This window comes from Lampris incognitus, chromosome 9 (genome assembly GCF_029633865.1).
Source record: "Lampris incognitus isolate fLamInc1 chromosome 9, fLamInc1.hap2, whole genome shotgun sequence".
Classification (NCBI taxonomy): Eukaryota; Metazoa; Chordata; class Actinopteri; order Lampriformes; family Lampridae; genus Lampris; species Lampris incognitus.
In genome coordinates, this window is record NC_079219.1 from 6,106,561 (window position 1) to 6,127,053 (window position 20,493).

The window sequence follows — 20,493 nt, forward strand, 5'->3', positions numbered from 1 at the left end:
AGTACACACCGGTGTAGGAAATCTTCAATTTCTTAGCAATTTCTCGCATGGAATAGCCTTCATTTCTAAGAACAAGAATAGACTGTCGAGTTTCAGATGAAAGTTCTCTTTTTCTGGCCATTTTGAGCGTTTAATTGACCCCACAAATGTGATGCTCCAGAAACTCAATCTGCTCAAAGAAGTGCCCATCCAACCAATCCAACTTGTGGGAGCTGCTTCTGGAAGCGTGGGGTGCAATTTCTCCAGATTACCTCAACAAATTAACAGCTAGAATGCCAAAGGTCTGCAATGCTGTAATTGCTGCAAATGGAGGATTCTTTGACGAAAGCAAAGTTTGATGTAAAAAAAATCTTATTTCAAATACAAATCATTATTTCTAACCATGTCAATGTCTTGACTCTATTTTCTATTCATTTCACAACATATGGTGGTGAATAAGTGTGACTTTTCATGGAAAACACAAAATTGTTTGGGTGATCCCAAACTTTTGAACGGTAGTGTACATAGCGGGTTTTCTTCCGGAAACAGTCAATGGTGTTGATGAAAGTGCTCAACAAATGAGAAGTGGAATATTAAGATAGATGTAGGGGGAAAAAAAAAACTTTAATTCAAAGCAGTACAAGCCTGTTTCATGCGTTGCACACACAGCTGGTGGCCCAGACAGGAAAAAAATATCTGCTTTGTAACTGCAAATAAGCCATTGTCTTTATTATTCCACCCCCCACTGGATGATATACACGTGATGACCGTTTCTGGATGTGGTATTTTTATGTTTTGCCTGTCTGCTCTTTCAGCTGTGCTCCAGACCCACTCCAATAGATGATGTACATAAAGTACCCCATTGGATGTTATTTTATGTTGTTATATTTTAAAAGTAGGCTATTCCAACAGTGCCCCGGCCCTTTAAGCCCTTACTTTCTCAAATTGACCCCAGCCCCTCCCTCATTGGTTGTAATGTCCCTGATGTTTCTTTTCAAACGTTTCCTACTCTCTCATTGGTTGTTGTGCCCCGTAACTAGGAGCATGGTGCAAGGCAACATGGCATTTAGCCGCTGTTTTTTTTTTTCTTTTCTTTGTTGTATAGCCAACTTTGCAGTCCAACAGTGCACGACGCACGAAACAGGCTTGTACTGCTTTGATTAAAGTGTTTTTCCTACATCTATCACTATATATATATATATATATATATATATATATATATAGTGTCTCCCTGCCTGTCTAATATGCTGTTGGCCCTCCGTGTACCACCAAAACAGCACCGACCTGCTGAGGAATGGACTCTACAAGACCCCTGAAGGTGTCCTGTGGTAACTGGCACCAAAATATTAGCAGCAGGCTCTTCAAGTTCCGTAAGTTGCAAGGTCAAGCAGCTTTGGGTCAGACTTGTCAGTCCAGCACATTCCACAATCGGATTGAGGTCTGGACAACTTGGAGGCCAAGGCAACACCTTAAACACTTGATGTTTCTCAAACGATTCCCGAACAGTACATGCAGTGTGGCAGGGTGCACCATCCTGCTGAAAGGGGCCACTGCCATCTGGGAATACCACTGCCATAAAGGGTTGCACCTGGTCTGCAACGATGTTTAGGTAGGTGGCTTGTATCAAATTGACATCCACATGAAAGGCCGGACCCAAGATTTCCCAAAAGAACACTGCCCAGAGCATCACACTCCCCCCCCCCAAAAAAAACAAAAAACCAGGACTCATGGGACCAGGCGACCTTCTTCCACTGCTCCAAGGTCCAGTTCCAACGCTCGAATCCCCATTGTAGGAGCTTTTGATGGTGCACAGGGGTCATCGTGGGCACTCTGACTGGTCTGTGGTTACGTAACACAATACACAGCAGGCCATAATGTACTGTGTGTTGTTACACATTCCTCCCGTAACCATCATTAAAATGTTCTGTGACTTGTGTTTCAGTAGACCTTCTGTCGGTTCAGACTAGATGGGGTAGCCTTCATTGCCCTTGCATATTGATGAGCCTTGGGCACCGAACACCCTGTCGCCAGTTTGTGGTTTGTCCCTCCTTGGATACAGTCAGTAGGCACTCACCACTGCTGACCGGGGGCATCCAACAAGCCTCGTCATTTCAGAGATGCTCTGACCCAGTCGTCTGGCCCTTGTCAAAGTCGCTCGGGTCTTTATTCCTGCCCATTTCTCCTGCATCCAACACACTGACTACGAGAACTGATTTGTTCACTTACCATCTAATCCACACAGACCATGACATGTGCCCTTGTTTGCAGATGGTGAATTCTTGGGCCACTTCTATTTCTTATCTATATAAATGACTTTGTTTGGATGTCTGATTCTGAATTGCCCATTCTGTTCGCTGATGATATCAACGTTGTCATATAGAAGTTAATGTATCCATATATATCATACTGTAAAATCGTTTGATCCAGTATATATCCCTCTTCCCTTCAAAAATTATTCTAATCCCAAAGAAATTCTCAAGATTGGAAACTGCATCAAATCGCCATGAACCATTGCCTCCTCTGTTCAAGAAATTAAATTTGTTATCCATTCCCAACATCAATATCTATCAAACACGTATTTTCATTTATAATTGTTTGTTTCAAAAGTACTGCTTACCAAATGTATTTCAAAACTTTTTAATGAACTCTGAGGTCCATTCATGTCCAACCAGACAACCAAAGGATTTTCATCTTCCATATTATTACACAGCTCTCAGAGAATATGCCATAAAATACAGAGGGTCTTCACACATGCTCAACAATCCAGGTAAGGCACTCACAGGAAGTTGAATCAGGTCATGTGGACACAACGTTTCCGGAGAGAAACTCTTGTGTCCAGATGAACTGATTCAACTTCCTGTCACCTGTGCTGTAGTTAATGTGCTCAGCATGTTTTTATGTGTTTACATTCATTTTATTGTTAATATTACTAGTCATTTGTTTTTTCTTCTTTTTTTTCTCATTACGCTAAGAAAACAAATCCATAGTATTAGGATAAATTGTAAATCCTAGAGGGGAGGTTTTTACTATAAGTAATTTGGGGTTTCTTACCTCTCCTGCATAATCTTTGCTATGTTTCTTTGATATACTTGTGTTTTATCACTTCCTTTGTGCCAATAAATCAAATAAAAAAGGGGTTAATATGGGATAAACAGAGTATTTATGCAGTAATCACCAGTAGAGGGTGACCGCATAAAGAAAAACACAACACAAAAATTCAAATCTTCCTAGAGGAAGGCATGCATGTTGAATACAAATTCCACCCAAAAAGATTGGCTTTTGTTTGCCACAAGCAAATCAACTTAACTTGTCAGCTCTGCTGAAACCGTTTAGAAAAGTGAATGAAAATCAGAGAAAACTGAGTGGAGGTCATATTTGAATAATAGGGGGAGATCATGACAAAGGAAAGAGGGGAAGTGAGAGATTACAGCAAGAATACAGAGAGGGAGGTTGAGAGAAAAAGAAAGAACTAAGGGGATTATAGAAAAGTGGAGTGAGGGCAAAAGTGAGGGAGAGGTAGAGTTAGACTAGAGAGAAGGAGAGAGTGGGGGAGGTTTATTCCAGTGACTCTCAGCATATTGACATGTCTCTGACAAGCTGGCTAACTGAGGAACCAATCTCCCTGCATCTCTGTTTACTTGTGGGATTAAATTAAAGAACACAGCATCCAATTTCATACCTGGCTTACCACACCACACTTCACAGTGCGACGATTTCTCTAGCATGTTGCCCCCTCCCCTTCCCTCAAACCCCCACCGCACCCACCCACCCACCCACACACAAACACAGCCTTTTGCATCCCCACACATTTACACATGCTGCACATTTGCTAGGCTTCGTAACACTCTAAAGGAGAAAATCAATGCCACCTCTGCACGGTTTGGAATACATATGCTTACTGTGATGATTAAAAACATCTTGTTATAGAGGGCTGTATCCCGTACTCACCCCCTGACCACTCCCTTGAGAAACACACACACACACACACACACACACACACACACACACACACAAGGTATGAATGACCTATTGTCAGTACTGTTGTTAAAAACAAATGGTCTATCATGTATGAGTCTATTGGTTTTAGCAGTGAGGTGCTGCAAAATGAACAGCAGAAACGCTGCACTTCTGAGATGAAGGTATTGTATCAGGTCACACACCACACACCATTATGGTGACAGGCATGGGCACAGGTCCATGAATACTGGGGTGGCATCCAGCGCGTATCTGTGCCCCTGTCCATAGGGTTAGCGGTTGTGTCAGGAAGGGCATCCCACATAAAATTCTGCCAAATCATTATGTGGATTGATAAGACCACCATCGGTGCTGTGCCCTCACAGGGTACTGATGGAAACTATCAAATCTGCTGTGGCGACCCCTGGGAAACAGGGAACTAGCCGAAAGAAGAAGATCAGGTTACACACCATTATGGAGCAGACTTTGGTCCTGATGTGAGTATTATATAAACAGTTTGGCTCCAAAATGTGATTAGAGCTGGGCAATATGGAAACTATTATTAGCGCGATAGACGATATTGATACATATCATTATCTGCTTACATATGCAAAAATACCATGTTTAAGAATCAAGCTGTGGTTCATCGCCCATTGAAACTGCAGTCGCACAAACAAGCATGGCGGACTGACACAAACAAGGAGATTGGCAAAAACCTTTTTTTTAAATAATTGAGTCCATTATAAACTGTATTAACGACAGAAGTTGAAATTTTTAATTACTAGACAAACTAGCATTAGCGTCCCACCAGGCCTCTGGCATCTACTATGGGTACCAGGATGTTCAGCAAAACACATCACTTTCTATGGAACAAAAAAAATTTCCCAAAAGTGACCGCTGGCGTACTGAGAACGGGAAATAAAGGATCTCGAGCTGAATGTGTTGTTGAATCTCAAACAGCCCAACTACAACATCAATCAACTAAACATTAATAATTTATTATAAAATAGTAAATCATATAGAGCTTAGGTATTTTTCAGCCGTCTGGTAACATTAAGAGGCGTTTTTGGAGCTGTAAACTGAATGACATGACTGGCTCATTGACATGTCTTACCAAATTTGTAAAAATCGGAGTGTCATTGGTTGAAAATGGCTCAACATGCCACCTACTGTTTTAAATCAGCCCTGAAGCTTGCAAGGCCAATACTGACATAGTCCACTGGTTGAATGCGACTAAAACTCTGTTTTAAACGCTCTCCCTCATATTCTATAACTTGGTATTGCCCATGAGATTACATTTGAGGCAGGATTTCACAGAAATGCCAATGACAGAAATGGCTAGTAAGACCTGCTCTATCACCTTTAACCTGCTCAAAAAAATCAATCACACACACACACACACACACACAAATACATATAAATTTTTGGCTTTTTTTCCCCCTCCTCAATTGTACTTGGCCAATTACCCCTCTCTTCCTAGCTGTCCCAGTCGCCGCGCCACCCCCTTTACCGAGCCGGAGAGGGCTGCAGACTACCACGTCTCCTTCGATACGTGTGGAGTCACCAGCCGCTTCTCGCCTGACAGTGAGGGGTTTCACCAGGGAGACGTACGTAGCACATGGGAGGATCACGCTATTCCCCCCAGTTCCCCCTCCCCCTAGTGCAGCAACCAGGACACATACCCACATCCAGCTTCCCACCCACAGACATGGCCAATTGTGTCTGTAGGGACACCCAACCAAGCCAGAGGTAACACGGGGAATCGAACTGCCGATCCCCTTGTTTTTAGGTAACAGAATAGACCGCTACGCTACTCGGATGCCCTTGATAAAAATTGTAATGCTTTGTGACACATCAGCTTGCTTTTCTGGGTTGTCAGTTAACTGAAAACATGATTCAGACCTGCTAACATTAGGTCAGCTGAACTGGTGCAAAAACATCTATTTTACAACCTCAACGTTGAGCATTCTCTCAGAATATGTTTTACATAATATGTAACATTTGCTATTATACTGATATATATTTGCTTTTTGAAAATGTGCAGTCAATATTCTGCCGACTTCCAATTACAAAATTAAGACGATCACATATTCTGGTCACAACAGTTGTGCTTCACATATATGAAAGTATGAGTTTTTGTTATTTAATGAGAGGGTTAGTGGATTAATCCCCCTTGCAATGTTTTGTTGATTTGTGTGAAATAACTGGCTCATTTTCACTGTGATATTGTGCATTTTTGACATTTTAAATCCAACACATGACTCATTTGATGATGATGTGCACAGATGAGGACATTACTGTGACTTGAGAGCGCTGCTCAAATAAGCCAAGAAGTCTTGCTGATAACACTGTGACCAGTATGGCCAATTAAGCCTCTGGCCAAGTTTTGTAACTTACCAAACATGTTGCCAATATGTCCGTTTCTTGTCAAAGGCCGAAGCTCATTCTTGCCCCAGGCATAGCGCTTGTAGTTGTCCCAGGCAAATTTCATCATCTGAAACATGAACAAATGATAGAAACAGCGGTCAGTGGACTGATCACAAAGCAACAGACCTCAAAACCCAGATGTAATTAAAGTGGAAGGGCTGCAGGCAATGTCAATGATGCCTTATTGATCAGAATCGGATTAAGGACAAGCGTGCGGTTATCACATAAACCATGCAGTTTAAGAATGGGATTGACACTGCCCCTGCAGCTAGCCCTCGCTAAATTCAAGATCTGAATGAAGTTACCAGATGAAAAGCTGTCTCAACAGATGAGAAAACATCTGAGGGATGAAAATATTCCAAAATCGATCCTATCTACCCCCCAATGTCAGATGTACAAAGGATAAAGTGATTTTGATGTGATTTGCCTAACAGAAAGGAGTAACGTTTGGAGCCATCAATGGAAAACTACGATGGCAACATTAAAGGGCTGAAAAGGGGGTAATATGACAATTCAATCTGCCTGTAGTGAAACAAAATACCTCCACATTTAGTGGAAGACGTAATTAGCCAAGCTGGATACAAGCAGAAGCTATAAAACATAAATTAAATAAATTCATGAATTAATGACTACCACAAGAGAAAGAACAACAAAGAAAACAGATTCTGTCAAAGCACTTGTTTGTTTTCTTTGTTCTTGAACAGAATGCAAAAATGCAGCATCCATTACTTTATATATTCACTGTGTTTATAACTGACATTTAGTAAAGGCCAAACTAATTTTGTAACAGCAGTTAAATGCTGACTGTATTAGTGAGATATGTTTATGTTAGCTGCTTGTATTATACACTGATGAGTGGAGCTGTGATTGTGCCACGATTCTGAATTTTTCCTTAAATGGAGATTTCCATAATTAGCCAGCCACCAGGCAAACCAATCTGACAGGGTATGATTTGTCAGTGTTTTGGTAATAATATAATGCTACTCATATCATCAATACAGATTAAGACTCCTAATACTTGAGCTGCAAGCTCATAGAAATTGCTAATTTTCCATGACCTCTGACAAGACACAACACTGAGTTTTCTCATACAAATATGGCAAATGTATTATGGTAGAGTAGCCAGTCTATATGTCAGACTGAACACAGCATGTCCAGAACTGGCATGCCTTCTAACATAGAGGAATCTGGAAAAAAGAAGTCAAGGTTCAGAGCTGAGAGTAGAAAATGGGCAAGGGCGTCTGGGTAGCGTAGCGGTCTATTCTGTTGCCTACCAACACGGGGATCTGCAGTTCGGATCCCCGTGTTGCCTCCGTTTTGGTCGGGCATCCCTACAGACACAATTGGCCGTGTCTGCGGGTGGGAAGCCAGCTGTGGGTATGTGTCCTGGTCACTGCACTAGTGCCTCCTCTGGTCGGTCGGGCCGCCTGTTCAGGGGGGAGGGGGAACTGGGGGGAATAGCGTGATCCTCCTACGCGCTATGTCCCCCTGGCGAAAGTGTTCACTGTCAGGTGAACAGCAGCAGCTGGTGACTCCACATGAATCAAGGACACGTGTGGTAGCCTGCAGCCTTCCCCGGATTGGCAGAGGGGGTGGAGCAGCGACCGGGACGGCTCGGAAGAGTGGGGTGATTGGCCAAGTACAACTGGGGGGGGAAAACGGGGGAATCAAAAAAAAAAAAGAAAGAAAAAGAAAAAGAGTGAGTGAACTGATTTGAGAATGAGAACATTACTTCAGTTCAATCTGTAGTTTGGCATAAAAAAAAGCAATGCACGTACAGTCATAAATGGGGGGGGCACTGGCTGCACCTATTTTTTAATAAGCTGAGGCCTTGAGAGACAGTTAAACCATTATAATACTTATGGGAAACATTGTGTGGCATTCCAAGGTCACAGGTAAGAAAAGCATTTGTTGTTTTTGGGGGGGAATGTGCAGCGCTCTGTATCTTGGGAGAGACATCAGATCTGAGCAGGTACCGCTTCCAAGAGCTGCTTTTTCTATTCCCACCAGAACAACAACAACTTATGCAGGAGCACTCCCGGAGAAGCAACAAGCACAGAACATGATTATGGGGACGGGCGTCAACAATATCGAAGGTGCAAATATGTTTGCAAAGGTAATCACTCTCTGAAGACGGTGCTGAAAAACAAACGAACAAACATACAAAAAGAAATGGCCATGGTGTCCATCTGAACTAGGCCTGAGCAAAATGTTCTTTTCTTTCACTGAATAAAAACGCTGTGCATCTCATATGTCTCAGGTCTCATTTAAAACTCACTCCATCTTTTTACAACGCCAACCCAGCTCGGCTCTGCGGTGGCTTTAAGAATAACAGAACAAAAGTAATGGGAGAGGAAGAAGAAGAGGAAGAAAGAAAAAATCCCTTTCAAACGCAGGATTTGTTAAACATTGGCCATGTCTCCTTTCTTCTGAGGTATAACCTGCCATAGAATCTCAGTAAAAACAGAACCAATAGCATGGAAAAACCTCCCAGGGGGAGGAAAATGTATCACCGGAGCCAGATAAATGGGGTGGGGTGGGGTGGGGACTTAAAAACAAAGGCAGATGGTATGTACAGACAGCATGGTTATTAGGCACAGTGAATGGGAAATGACAGCATGAATCAATGTGGCATAACTTTTACCTTCCAGATGTTATCGTTCAAGTTTTTCCACAAGACTTCAACTATTCAAATATTCATGTACACCAGCTGAGAGTTTCTGAACCCAGAACTACCTAAGGGGTATTAATCTTTCAAAACAGCGTATCATGAAAGTGGAATTTAAAAAAGATTGAAATTGGTCTCCAAGTCCGACTGTAACCGAAATCAAACCCACATCATTAAATGTGTGGATATAGCATAACAGTAGACTTGAAGATGGAGAACAGGACTAGTTGCTGGAGGCTCACTAGTCCAGGGATAAACCAAGACAAGACGGACAAAAAAAAATGGTTGGGGCAAAGTGAATGGAAAGCATTCTTGCCTCTCTCAACAACTACTATCGAAGTACCCATGAGGCACATAATCCTAGACAGCTCCAGTGAAGCCGCTCAGTGGTCGAGTGTAGAGGAAGAGGACGACTGTACTGGGCAGCTCCCATGCATGAATGTTTGTCCCTGTGTAAGTGTGAAGCAAGGTGTTGGTATAACGGTGAAATATGTGTCAATCTGCCCTAGAGAATGTTAAAAAAAAAATTGTCTTGGTTCTCTGCTGGAGTCGCATGCTGCGAGTGATGGTACATTTTATCATATGTAACCAACACACGACCCAGCACGTTCATAAACCTCGTTGTTGTGTTGAGAGACAGAGAGAGACAGAAATGAAGTGAAAATGCATTTCTATAGCACTGTTCTAGTCCAAACAGGGAAATTCAGAAATTCTATTTGCCTATAGCTGCACAAAACCTCTCCATCTGCATTGTGCAGGAGCAAACCGTGGCTCTTAAAAGCCTTGGCCCTCTGAACCTCTCCCCTCGTTGGGAAAAAAAGGCAAACTACCAGCCTAGCTGGCGTACTGTGTCCTCTCCTACACTACTGCAAAGTTACCTGACCGTTCCAGCTCTGAAGCAAAGACTAACACGCTAGTCCAGCCTAGGCAATGCGACGTGCAAACAGCGTGGACAGAGTGAGTTATCACCAAAACAAAAAAACAGCTCATTTCCAAAGCAAAATGTAAATCCTCCTGACAAATAATCCCATCATCAAACAAGCTGTGTGTGCACTTCAGCAGAAAATGGGAACGGGCCGGGGTGAAAAACTATGTGAAAACGCATCACAGTCTCCCCTCCTACCACACAACACCGACAACATTTCACGTAATCCTACTTATCGTCCAACGCACCGTGACAGCGCACACGCAGGCACTAGCGACCATTAGCGACCATTAGCAACCAGCAGCCATTCCTACCGTGTATCTGTTCTAGCCGTCCGCCTAACAAGCCGCTTTCTCTCCACCTGGCTCAACAGTCGTGCTAATTACACCCAGCTGGTGTCGTGCAGGGGTGCAACAAACTGACCGTTTTCCCAAATAAACCTTAGCGGCAGCTCAGTTGGCACGACGGCAGCCTATTGGATTTTAAATAGCTTACCAAAATGGGCTCTAGTGTAGGTCTTCCTTCGCCGATCAACTCCAACTGTCCATTAAAAGTCCATCTTGAAAACGGCGTGGATTTTATTGTAGCGAATTTGGGGGCAGCTGTCGCTACAATATATTCCCCCCGAGCCCCCCACCACCGATAACCCTACTCGCGGCTTCCACCGTCGGCTACCGAGCGACACGTTTTCAACGTTCTGGGGGTCTGAAAACCTAGTTTTGAACCCGGGTCCCGGAGTGAAAGCAACTCCAGCGTCGCCGTGTAGACTACCAAAACCGGTTCCTACGAAAACGGTGACGTCACGGGTCACTTCGCACATGCGTATTACGTTTTCAGCCAAATAGCAACATTAACAATGGCGGATTACCGAAATGCCTCCAATTTCGGACTATTTTGACTGGCATGATTCCCAAATCAACGTTTTCCTGGAATTCTGGTGCTTTATAGTCCAGGGTCACTCGGAGTGACAACTCCACGTCATCGTCCGTCCAGACTAAATTATGTTTTCCAGCGTACCCTCGCCATAGTCTGTTCACTCGCCGCCCTGAGAAGCGTCTGTGCGCATGCGCGCGGAGTTTTTCGGGGTCCACCGGAAGCGCGCTCTACTACAAAGTTTCACCGCCACCTACTGGCCTGGCATGCACACTACAGCGTTTTCAGTCTTTTAGCGGAACCTTTTTTTAAAACGCAAAGGAAAAACTTTTCCGTTTTTAGCAAGACCGTTGTCGTGTACACGTCCCTTAAGCTAGCTAGTTTATCAGAGTATGGTAACGTGCACGGATAACAGACTCGCTAGCCCGTGGCCAACGGGTCGGACCCTTTAGTCAGTCGACTGGTTAACACCTGGGTTCTCGGCTGCCCCCTGAGTTACCTACAGCAGTGTTTCGCAACCGGGGGTCCACGGACCCCTAGTGGTCCGTGGTGTAATTGCAAGGGGTCCGTGAAAATAAAATATCTTTAAAAAAAGATCCTATGACATTTATAGAAATAGGATTATTTTACTCAAATGTGACTGAGACCTTTATCTACCTAAACTATAAAGGGTAACAGTACTTTTTTCTCTAATTACATCTGTTTCACAAGTGTAATTTATTGTATTTTAATAAGAGATCTCGCTCCCGTTTGCATTGTTAAAAGTTACTGCATAAGAATTCTGTTGTTACATACATCTGAAAGTTACTGCATACATATTGTTTTGTTACATATATCTGAAAGTTACTGAATACATATTCTGTTTTGTTACATAAATCTGAAAGTTACTGAATACATATTCTGTTTTGTTACATATATCTGAAAGTTACTGAATACATATTCTGTTTTGTTGCATATATCTGAAAGTTACTGAATACATATTCTGTTTTGTTACATATATCTGAAAGTTACTGAATACATATTCTGTTTTGTTACATATATCTGAAAGTTACTGAATACATATTCTGTTTTGTTACATATATCTGAAAGTTACTGAATACATATTCTGTGTTGTTACATATATCTGAAAGTTACTGAATACATATTCTGTGTTGTTACATATATCTGAAAGTTACTGAATACATATTCTGTTTTGTTACATATATCTGAAAGTTACTGAATACATATTCTGTTTTGTTACATATATCTGAAAGTTACTGAATACATATTCTGTTTTGTTACATATATCTGAAAGTTACTGCATAAGAATTCTGTGTTGTTACATATATCTGAAAGTTACTGAATACATATTCTGTTTTGTTACATATATCTGAAAGTTACTGAATACATATTCTGTTTTGTTACATATATCTGAAAGTTACTGAATACATATTCTGTTTTGTTACATATATCTGAAAGTTACTGCATAAGAATTCTGTGTTGTTAACTATATCTAAGTTACAACTGAAAGCTCTTATTTTTGCCCCAAAGAGTGAATAAATGCTATAATGCAATTTAAAATGCAGTTTCTACTGTTTCTATCAAATTGCAACCCCCCTCCCCCAAGATCAGGTGGAGGGGTCCTCAGGGTAGATCAAAAATACGCAGGGGGTCCAGGACCCCAAAAAGGTTGCAAACCACTGACCTACAGTATTTATTTTTCTTTTCCTGCTAGCTTATGAGCGATAACAGAGCCAGCCCATTTAGAGGACGGATATGGTTGGTCAATTTTATTGTCGCTTGAAATGACTAATTATTATTAAATGACTAATTATTAATTGTAATTCTCATTGAATTACTGTTGCTTGGACCTCTGTAAAATTATAGCTGGTCTACCAATCACGGAGCTGAAAGCATAGCATTTTCCTCCTGGCAGCTGCAGAGGCAGCAAAGTTCTGATAGGGAGACAGATAAGCTTCTTTCATTTAACCCTTCACACTCCAACACGAGCTGAAAAGGCAGGTTTGAATGGTTTATTTCCTCAGAAATATTTTTGCTTACATGTTGACTGTCAAATTATGAATTCCTAAAGTAAAATCAGATGACTTTTTAATATTATTTTTTTAGAATATTATTGGCAATCTCCCTGACAATTCCCCTCTGGCATCGTGTGTGTGTGTGGGGGGGGGGGGGCAAAATGACAGAGGACCAGCATCATAAAGCCATTGTATCACCAGAATAACAACCTATCATCATGCCATACAAACACACTTCGCATGCAGCACTCATCAAATGCAGAGGCCACAGTCGCCTGCGATAGCCGCCGGGGCTTCCTTTCAAAGAGGGCTAATGAACAAGACTATTGTTTTCCAGGGACATATAAAGCGGACATACACTGACAATCTGACGAGACATTGCCTCACTAATTGGCTGCTTGCTGGACAAAGCTGGTCAATAGAAAATGTGCGCACGCGTGCACACACACACACACACACACACACACACACACACACACACACACACACACAGTCAAAGATTAAAATGAATCAGGAATTGACTCGGGACACAAGCAGCCAAAACAAACCCCTGAAATCAGAAGCTGAGTGCTACTAATCACACTATCTACAGTAGGATGGTCCCACTCTGATTAGACACACAAATTTAGAAAATGACAAGACAAGGGTTGTGTGTGATTGTGTTCACACTGCGTCAAAACAAAGACTTAATCAAAATCCTTCTGGAAGAGATGCTATATTGCAAGTTCTGATCATATCATACACAACAATATGGCACACATTAAAACCATTGCAGTGATATTACCTTCCTTGTACCTCTTTATGAGAAAACACGCCATCCAAGCGGTTTGCTGAAATTAACTTGAGCCTTTCAGCGTCACAACAGCTCTAGATAACTTCCCCTGGACCGTAAATAAACATCATTATCGCTAGAAAAGGGGCTTAAAAGAAGCAATACACTGGTCAGAAAACAATCCCATAAGCCTCCCCTGCAGCACCTACAGTAATACTCAGAAGAGATGAGGGCAAAGGGAGGACCATTAGTTCAAATACAGTCCTCTTTATCTCTGAAAATCCCAGTCTGCCCCCACTTCATTGTGTGCAGAAATGCCTGAGAAACCAAATCTTTGATTGTCAGTCTTCTTGAATGCGTAGATTTGTTCGCCGCTAAATTCTTCTTTAAACATGTTAATTTGAGTTAAGTAATATTTTGTAGCATTGTGCATGAAAATCAAATCACAATGTACAAAAACATGTCGAAATGTAATGCCTCCAATTCCAAGAGTAACAGAAAATTAGTCAGCTTTCATTCTAAGTACATTAAATCAGTTAAGATTTATATTGAACTGCTTCACTAAAAAGACCCTCTTGGTAAAACTTGGTCCTATCCTGTTTGAGTTGCTGAGCATGAGGTTAAGACCAGGCATTCATTCCTTTGTGATGGATATTTGTTTGCTTTCAAACAAGACACTAATCATTGCACTGTCAAATCTGTTGGCATGACATGATGGGTGTCCGGGTAGCGTAGCAGTCTATTCCATTGCCTACCAACACGGGGATCGCCAGTTCAAATCCCCGTGTTACCTCTGGCTTGGTCGAGCGTCCCAATTGGCCGTGTCTGTAAGTGGGAAGCTGGATGTGGGTATGTGTCCTGGTCGCTGCACTAGCGCCTCCTCTGGTCGGTCGGGGCGCCTGTTCGGGGTGGGAGAGGGAACTGGGGGGAATAGCGTGATCCTCCCACGTGCTACGTCCCCCTGGTGAAACTCCTCACTGTCAGGGGAAAAGAAGCGGCTGGTGACTCCACATGTATGGGAGGAGGCATGTGGTAGTCTGCAGCCCTCCCCGGATCAGCAGAGGGGGTGGAGCAGAGACCGGGACGGCTCGGAAGAGTGGGGTAACTGGCCAAGTACAATTGGGGAGAAAAGGGGGGAGAAAAAAAATATATATAGATAAGCACAACGTACAATGTTGGTGTAATCAGTTTCATTTATTTATGTACCCGATTAGGTTAAATATTTTCCTATTTTCCTTCCTGCATTTGAAACTCGTTTCTGTAAGATCAACGCCTGAAGTGGAAAAACCTTGAACACCACAGTACTTCACTCCCAGACGACAACATTAACGTACACAAGTGACTTGAGCGCTGATAGAATTAACAAGTCATTCTGCACATTTTTCCACTGGGCAGTTGATTGGAGAAATGTCCAATAGGATACTGATAACATGCCGACTCAAGGCTGCTTTTTCTTTCACTCTTGCACGGGCCGACTGGAGTACCAGTCCCTGGCCAGCGTGTATTCCACACTATGAAAGATCAAGATGAATTTGTATTACGTCATCATCCGGCTAAAAAAGACTGTCAAACAGTTTGCTCTGCCTACCTTGACCTAGTGTTTTCTCTCTCTCCGTCTTTCTCATTTTCTGTCTCTCACTCTTTCCCTTCCATTTCGCTTCCCCGTTCCATCAAATTCTGTACCGCCTGTAGAATACACACCCCACAGACACAAGTTCCCTTGGTTTTAATATGAGCACCTCTGAAAAGTGTTTCTGCCAGGGAGTAGATGGTTTCACATCAAATCCACAAATAACATGACGTTAGACAGGTCCATCAGAACAGGAAGAAATGGAAACGGATGATCCGCTGTGGCGACCCCTAACGGGAGCAGCCGAAAGTAGTAGTAGTAGCAGACAGGTCCATCAGAACAAAGAATAACGTGGCATTAGACAGGTCCATCAGAACAATGTGATTTGCATGACATGCTGTGGTCAGTATAGCTCTCTGGACCCCCGTATCAGAATCAACTTAACTGGGCAAGTGTGCTTATGCATACGAGCAGTTTGATTCCAGTTCCAGCAGCTTCTAGAATAATGTATGCCCAACAGGTATATAATAATAATAGTAATACTAATAATAATCATAAATCAATCTTATATAGCGCTTTCCTAACACTCAAAGTGGCTTTACAATAAACGGGGTGAAACTAGACAACAGATAAACACAGCACACACATACAGGGGTGGATGGGTAAGTAAGTCAGTTGATGAAATGTCTTCCCTGCTAGATATTCCACGGTCAACTGTAAGTGGTAGTATTGAAAAGTGGCGGGGTTTAGGAACAACAGCAACTCGGCCACGAAGTGGCAGACCACGTAAAGTCACAGCAGGGTCAACGAGTTTTGAGTCACATAGTGCGTAAAAGTCGCCAACGCTGTGTTGACTCAATAACTGCAGAGTTCCAAACTTCCTCTGGCATTAACATCAGCACAAAAACTGTGTGCCGGGAGCTTCATGGAATGGGTTTCCATGGCCGAGCAGCTGCATGCAAGCCTTACATCACCAAGCACAATGCCAAGCGTGGGATGGAGCGGTGTAAAGCACGCCGCCACTGGACTCTGGAGCAGTGGAGACGTGTTCTGTGGAGTGACGAATCACGCTTCTCTGTCTGGCAGTCTGATGGAGGAGTCTGGGTTTGGAGGATGCCTGGAGAACGTTACCTGCCTGACTGCATTGTGCCAACTGTACAGTTTGGTGGAGGAGGGATAATGGTATGGGGTTGTTTTTCAGGAGTTGGGCTAGGCCCCTTAGATCCACTGAAGGGAAATCTTAATACTTCAGCATACCGAGACATTTTGGACAATTGTGGGAACAGTTTGGGGAGGGCTCTTTTCTGTTCCAGCATGACTGTGCCCCAGTGCACAAAGCAAGGTCCATTAAGACATAGATGAGTGAGTCTGGAGTGGAAGAACTTGCCTGGCCTGCACAGAGCCCTGACCTCAACCCAACCCCATCGAACACCTTTGGGATGAACTAGAACGGAGATTGCGAGCAAGGTCTTCTCGTCCAACATCATATATATATATATATATATATATATATATATATATATATATATATATATATATATATATATACACTACCGTTCAAAAGTTTGGGATCACATTGAAATGTCCATATTTTTGAAGGAAAAGCACTGTACTGTTCAATGAAGATAACTTTAAACTAGTCTTAACTTTAAAGAAATACACTCTATACATTGCTAATGTGGTAAATGACTATTCTAGCAGCAAATGTATGGTTTTTGGTGCAATATCTACATAGGTGTATAGAGGCCCATTTCAAGCAACTATCACTCCAGTGTTCTAATGGTACAATGTGTTTGCTCATTGGCTCAGAAGGCTAATTGATGATTAGAAAACCCTTGTGCAATCATGTTCACACATCCGAAAACAGTTTAGCTCGTTACAGAAGCTACAAAACTGACCTTCCTTTGAGCAGATTGAGTTTCTGGAGCATCACATTTGTGGGGTCAATTAAACGCTCAAAATGGCCAGAAAAAGAGAACTTTCATCTGAAACTCGACAGTCTATTTTTGTTCTTAGAAATGAAGGCTATTCCATGCGAGAAATTGCTAAGAAATTGAAGATTTCCTACACCGGTGTGTACTACTCCCTTCAGAGGACAGCACAAACAGGCTCTAACCAGAGTAGAAAAAGAAGTGGGAGGCCGCGTTGCACAACTGAGCAAGAAGATAAGTACATTAGAGTCTCTAGTTTGAGAAACAGACGCCTCACAGGTCCCCAACTGGCATCTTTATTAAATAGTACCCGCAAAACACCAGTGTCAACATCTACAGTGAAGAGGCGGCTGCGGGATTCTGGGCTTCAGGGCAGAGTGGCAAAGAAAAAGCCATATCTGAGACTGACCAATAAAAGAAAAAGATTAAGATGGGCAAAAGAACACAGACATTGGACAGAGGAAGACTGGAAAAAAGTGTTGTGGACGGATGAATCCAAGTTTGAGGTGTTTGGATCACAAAGAAGAACGTTTGTGAGACGCAGAACAAATGAAAAGATGCTGGAAGAATGCCTGACGCCATCTGTTAAGCATGGTGGAGGTAATGTGATGGTCTGGGGTTGCTTTGGTGCTGGTAAGGTGGGAGATTTGTACAGGGTAAAAGGGATTCCTAATAAGGAAGGCTATCACTCCATTTTGCAACGCCATGCCATACCCAGTGGACAGCGCTTGATTGGAGCCAATTTCATCCTACAACAGGACAATGACCCTAAACACACCTCCAAATTGTGCAAGAACTATTTAGAGCAGAAGCAGGCAGCTGGTATTCTATCGGTAATGGAGTGGCCAGCGCAGTCACCAGATCTGAACCCCATTGAGCTGTTGTGGGAGCAGCTTGACCGTATGGTACGCAAGAAGTGCCCATCCAACCAATCCAACTTGTGGGAGCTGCTTCTGGAAGCGTGGGGTGCAATTTCTCCAGATTACCTCAACAAATTAACAGCTAGAATGCCAAAGGTCTGCAATGCTGTAATTGCTGCAAATGGAGGATTCTTTGACGAAAGCAAAGTTTGATGTAAAAAAAATCTTATTTCAAATACAAATCATTATTTCTAACCTTGTCAATGTCTTGACTCTATTTTCTATTCATTTCACAACATATGGTGGTGAATAAGTGTGACTTTTCATGGAAAACACAAAATTGTTTGGGTGATCCCAAACTTTTGAACGGTAGTGTATATATATATATATATACACTACCGTTCAAAAGTTTGGGATCACCCAAACAATTTTGTGTTTTCCATGAAAAGTCACACTTATTCACCACCATATGTTGTGAAATGAATAGAAAATAGAGTCAAGACATTGACAAGGTTAGAAATAATGATTTGTATTTGAAATAAGATTTTTTTTACATCAAACTTTGCTTTCGTCAAAGAATCCTCCATTTGCAGCAATTACAGCATTGCAGACCTTTGGCATTCTAGCTGTTAATTTGTTGAGGTAATCTGGAGAAATTGCACCCCACGCTTCCAGAAGCAGCTCCCACAAGTTGGATTGGTTGGATGGGCACTTCTTTGAGCAGATTGAGTTTCTGGAGCATCACATTTGTGGGGTCAATTAAACGCTCAAAATGGCCAGAAAAAGAGAACTTTCATCTGAAACTCGACAGTCTATTCTTGTTCTTAGAAATGAAGGCTATTCCATGCGAGAAATTGCTAAGAAATTGAAGATTTCCTACACCGGTGTGTACTACTCCCTTCAGAGGACAGCACAAACAGGCTCTAACAGGTACTATTTAATGAAGATGCCAGTTGGGGACCTGTGAGGCGTCTGTTTCTCAAACTAGAGACTCTAATGTACTTATCTTCTTGCTCAGTCATGCAACGCGGCCTCCCACTTCTTTTTCTACTCTGGTTAGAGCCTGTTTGTGCTGTCCTCTGAAGGGAGTAGTACACACCGGTGTAGGAAATCTTCGATTTCTTAGCAATTTCTCGCATGGAATAGCCTTCATTTCTGAGAACAAGAATAGACTGTCAAGTTTCAGATGAAAGTTCTCTTTTTCTGGCCATTTTGAGCGTTTAATTGACCCCACAAATGTGATGCTCCAGAAACTCAATCTGCTCAAAGAAGTGCCCATCCAATCAATCCAACTTGTGGGAGCTGCTTCTGGAAGCGTGGGGTGCAATTTCTCCAGATTACCTCAACAAATTAACAGCTAGAATGCCAAAGGTCTGCAATGCTGTAATTGCTGCAAATGGAGGATTCTTTGACGAAAGCAAAGTTTGATGTAAAAAAAATCTTATTTCAAATACAAATCATTATTTCTAACCTTGTCAATGTCTTGACTCTATTTTCTATTCATTTCACAACATATGGTGGTGAATAAGTGTGACTTTTCATGGAAAACACAAAATTGTTTGGGTGATCCCAAACTTTTGAACGGTAGTGTATATATATATATATATATATATATATATATATATAAACTTAGCACACAAAGTAAGGAAATGTGTTTGGTAGATTATTTCTTTGTTGTAACGATGCTTCTTGGCAATAAATCTTATATCAGGCACCTGATTGTCAGCACCCGGGGTACCAGAAGTGCAAAACAAGAGTCAATAGCAACAGCAAAATAAGCTGTCTGCATTGGCAGAGAAGATTCGGCAAATTTTTCATGGGTGCAACCCACATACTCAGCTCTGCTGCTCATCCCACAAATGCATGTTCCTTACACATGTGGCCCCATTTAAAAGGGAAAAAAAACAGGCTTTCCAACGGTATAAGATTTATTGCCAAGAAGCATTGTTACAACAAAGAAATCATCTACCAAACACACATTTCCTTACTTTTTGTGCTAAGTGTGTGTGTATATATATATATATGCCGTGTGATGGCCTGGCGGCCTGTCCACGGTGTTTCCCTGCCTGACACCCAATGACTGCTGGGATAGGCTCCAGCATCCCTACGACCCTGACAGCAGGATAAGCGGTTTGGACAATGGATATGATGTGTGTGTGTGTGTGTGTGTGTGTATATATATATATATATATATATCTTCACCAAAATTACAGTGACTCGTGCCACACACTGCCAAAGGAAAGCAATTGGTAATGTGAAGGGAGATGATGGAGATGGTGTACTTACCACCACGGTGCGAGTGTAGTATCTGGAATCCTAAGGCAATGCTTTGAAAGAAGATGCCTAAGCTGGTTCTTAGTAAACAGGCCATCATCCACTAGGTTTCGAGCCAGTGGCCTGGGTGAGGTACAGTACATGACCCAACATTAACCGGTGGGCTGGAACATTTTGCAGCTTTTTTTTTGCCAACTAATTACAGCAGATTTGCCACTCGCTTGGGACCGCAGGGGGGCTTGTCA

At 42.3% G+C, this 20,493-nt stretch overlaps 1 protein-coding gene across 2 annotated transcripts in view; it reads right to left on the bottom strand.

The window, feature by feature from the left end:
• Positions 1-20,493, bottom strand: part of LOC130117826 (mannosyl-oligosaccharide 1,2-alpha-mannosidase IC) — a 397,190-nt gene that overhangs the window by 222,569 nt on the left and 154,128 nt on the right. For both annotated transcript variants that reach the window (XM_056286069.1, XM_056286071.1), the window contains exon 2: positions 6,331-6,427. In XM_056286069.1, coding sequence (XP_056142044.1) covers positions 6,331-6,427 — 97 coding nt within the window. The remainder of the gene's footprint in view (positions 1-6,330; positions 6,428-20,493) is intronic.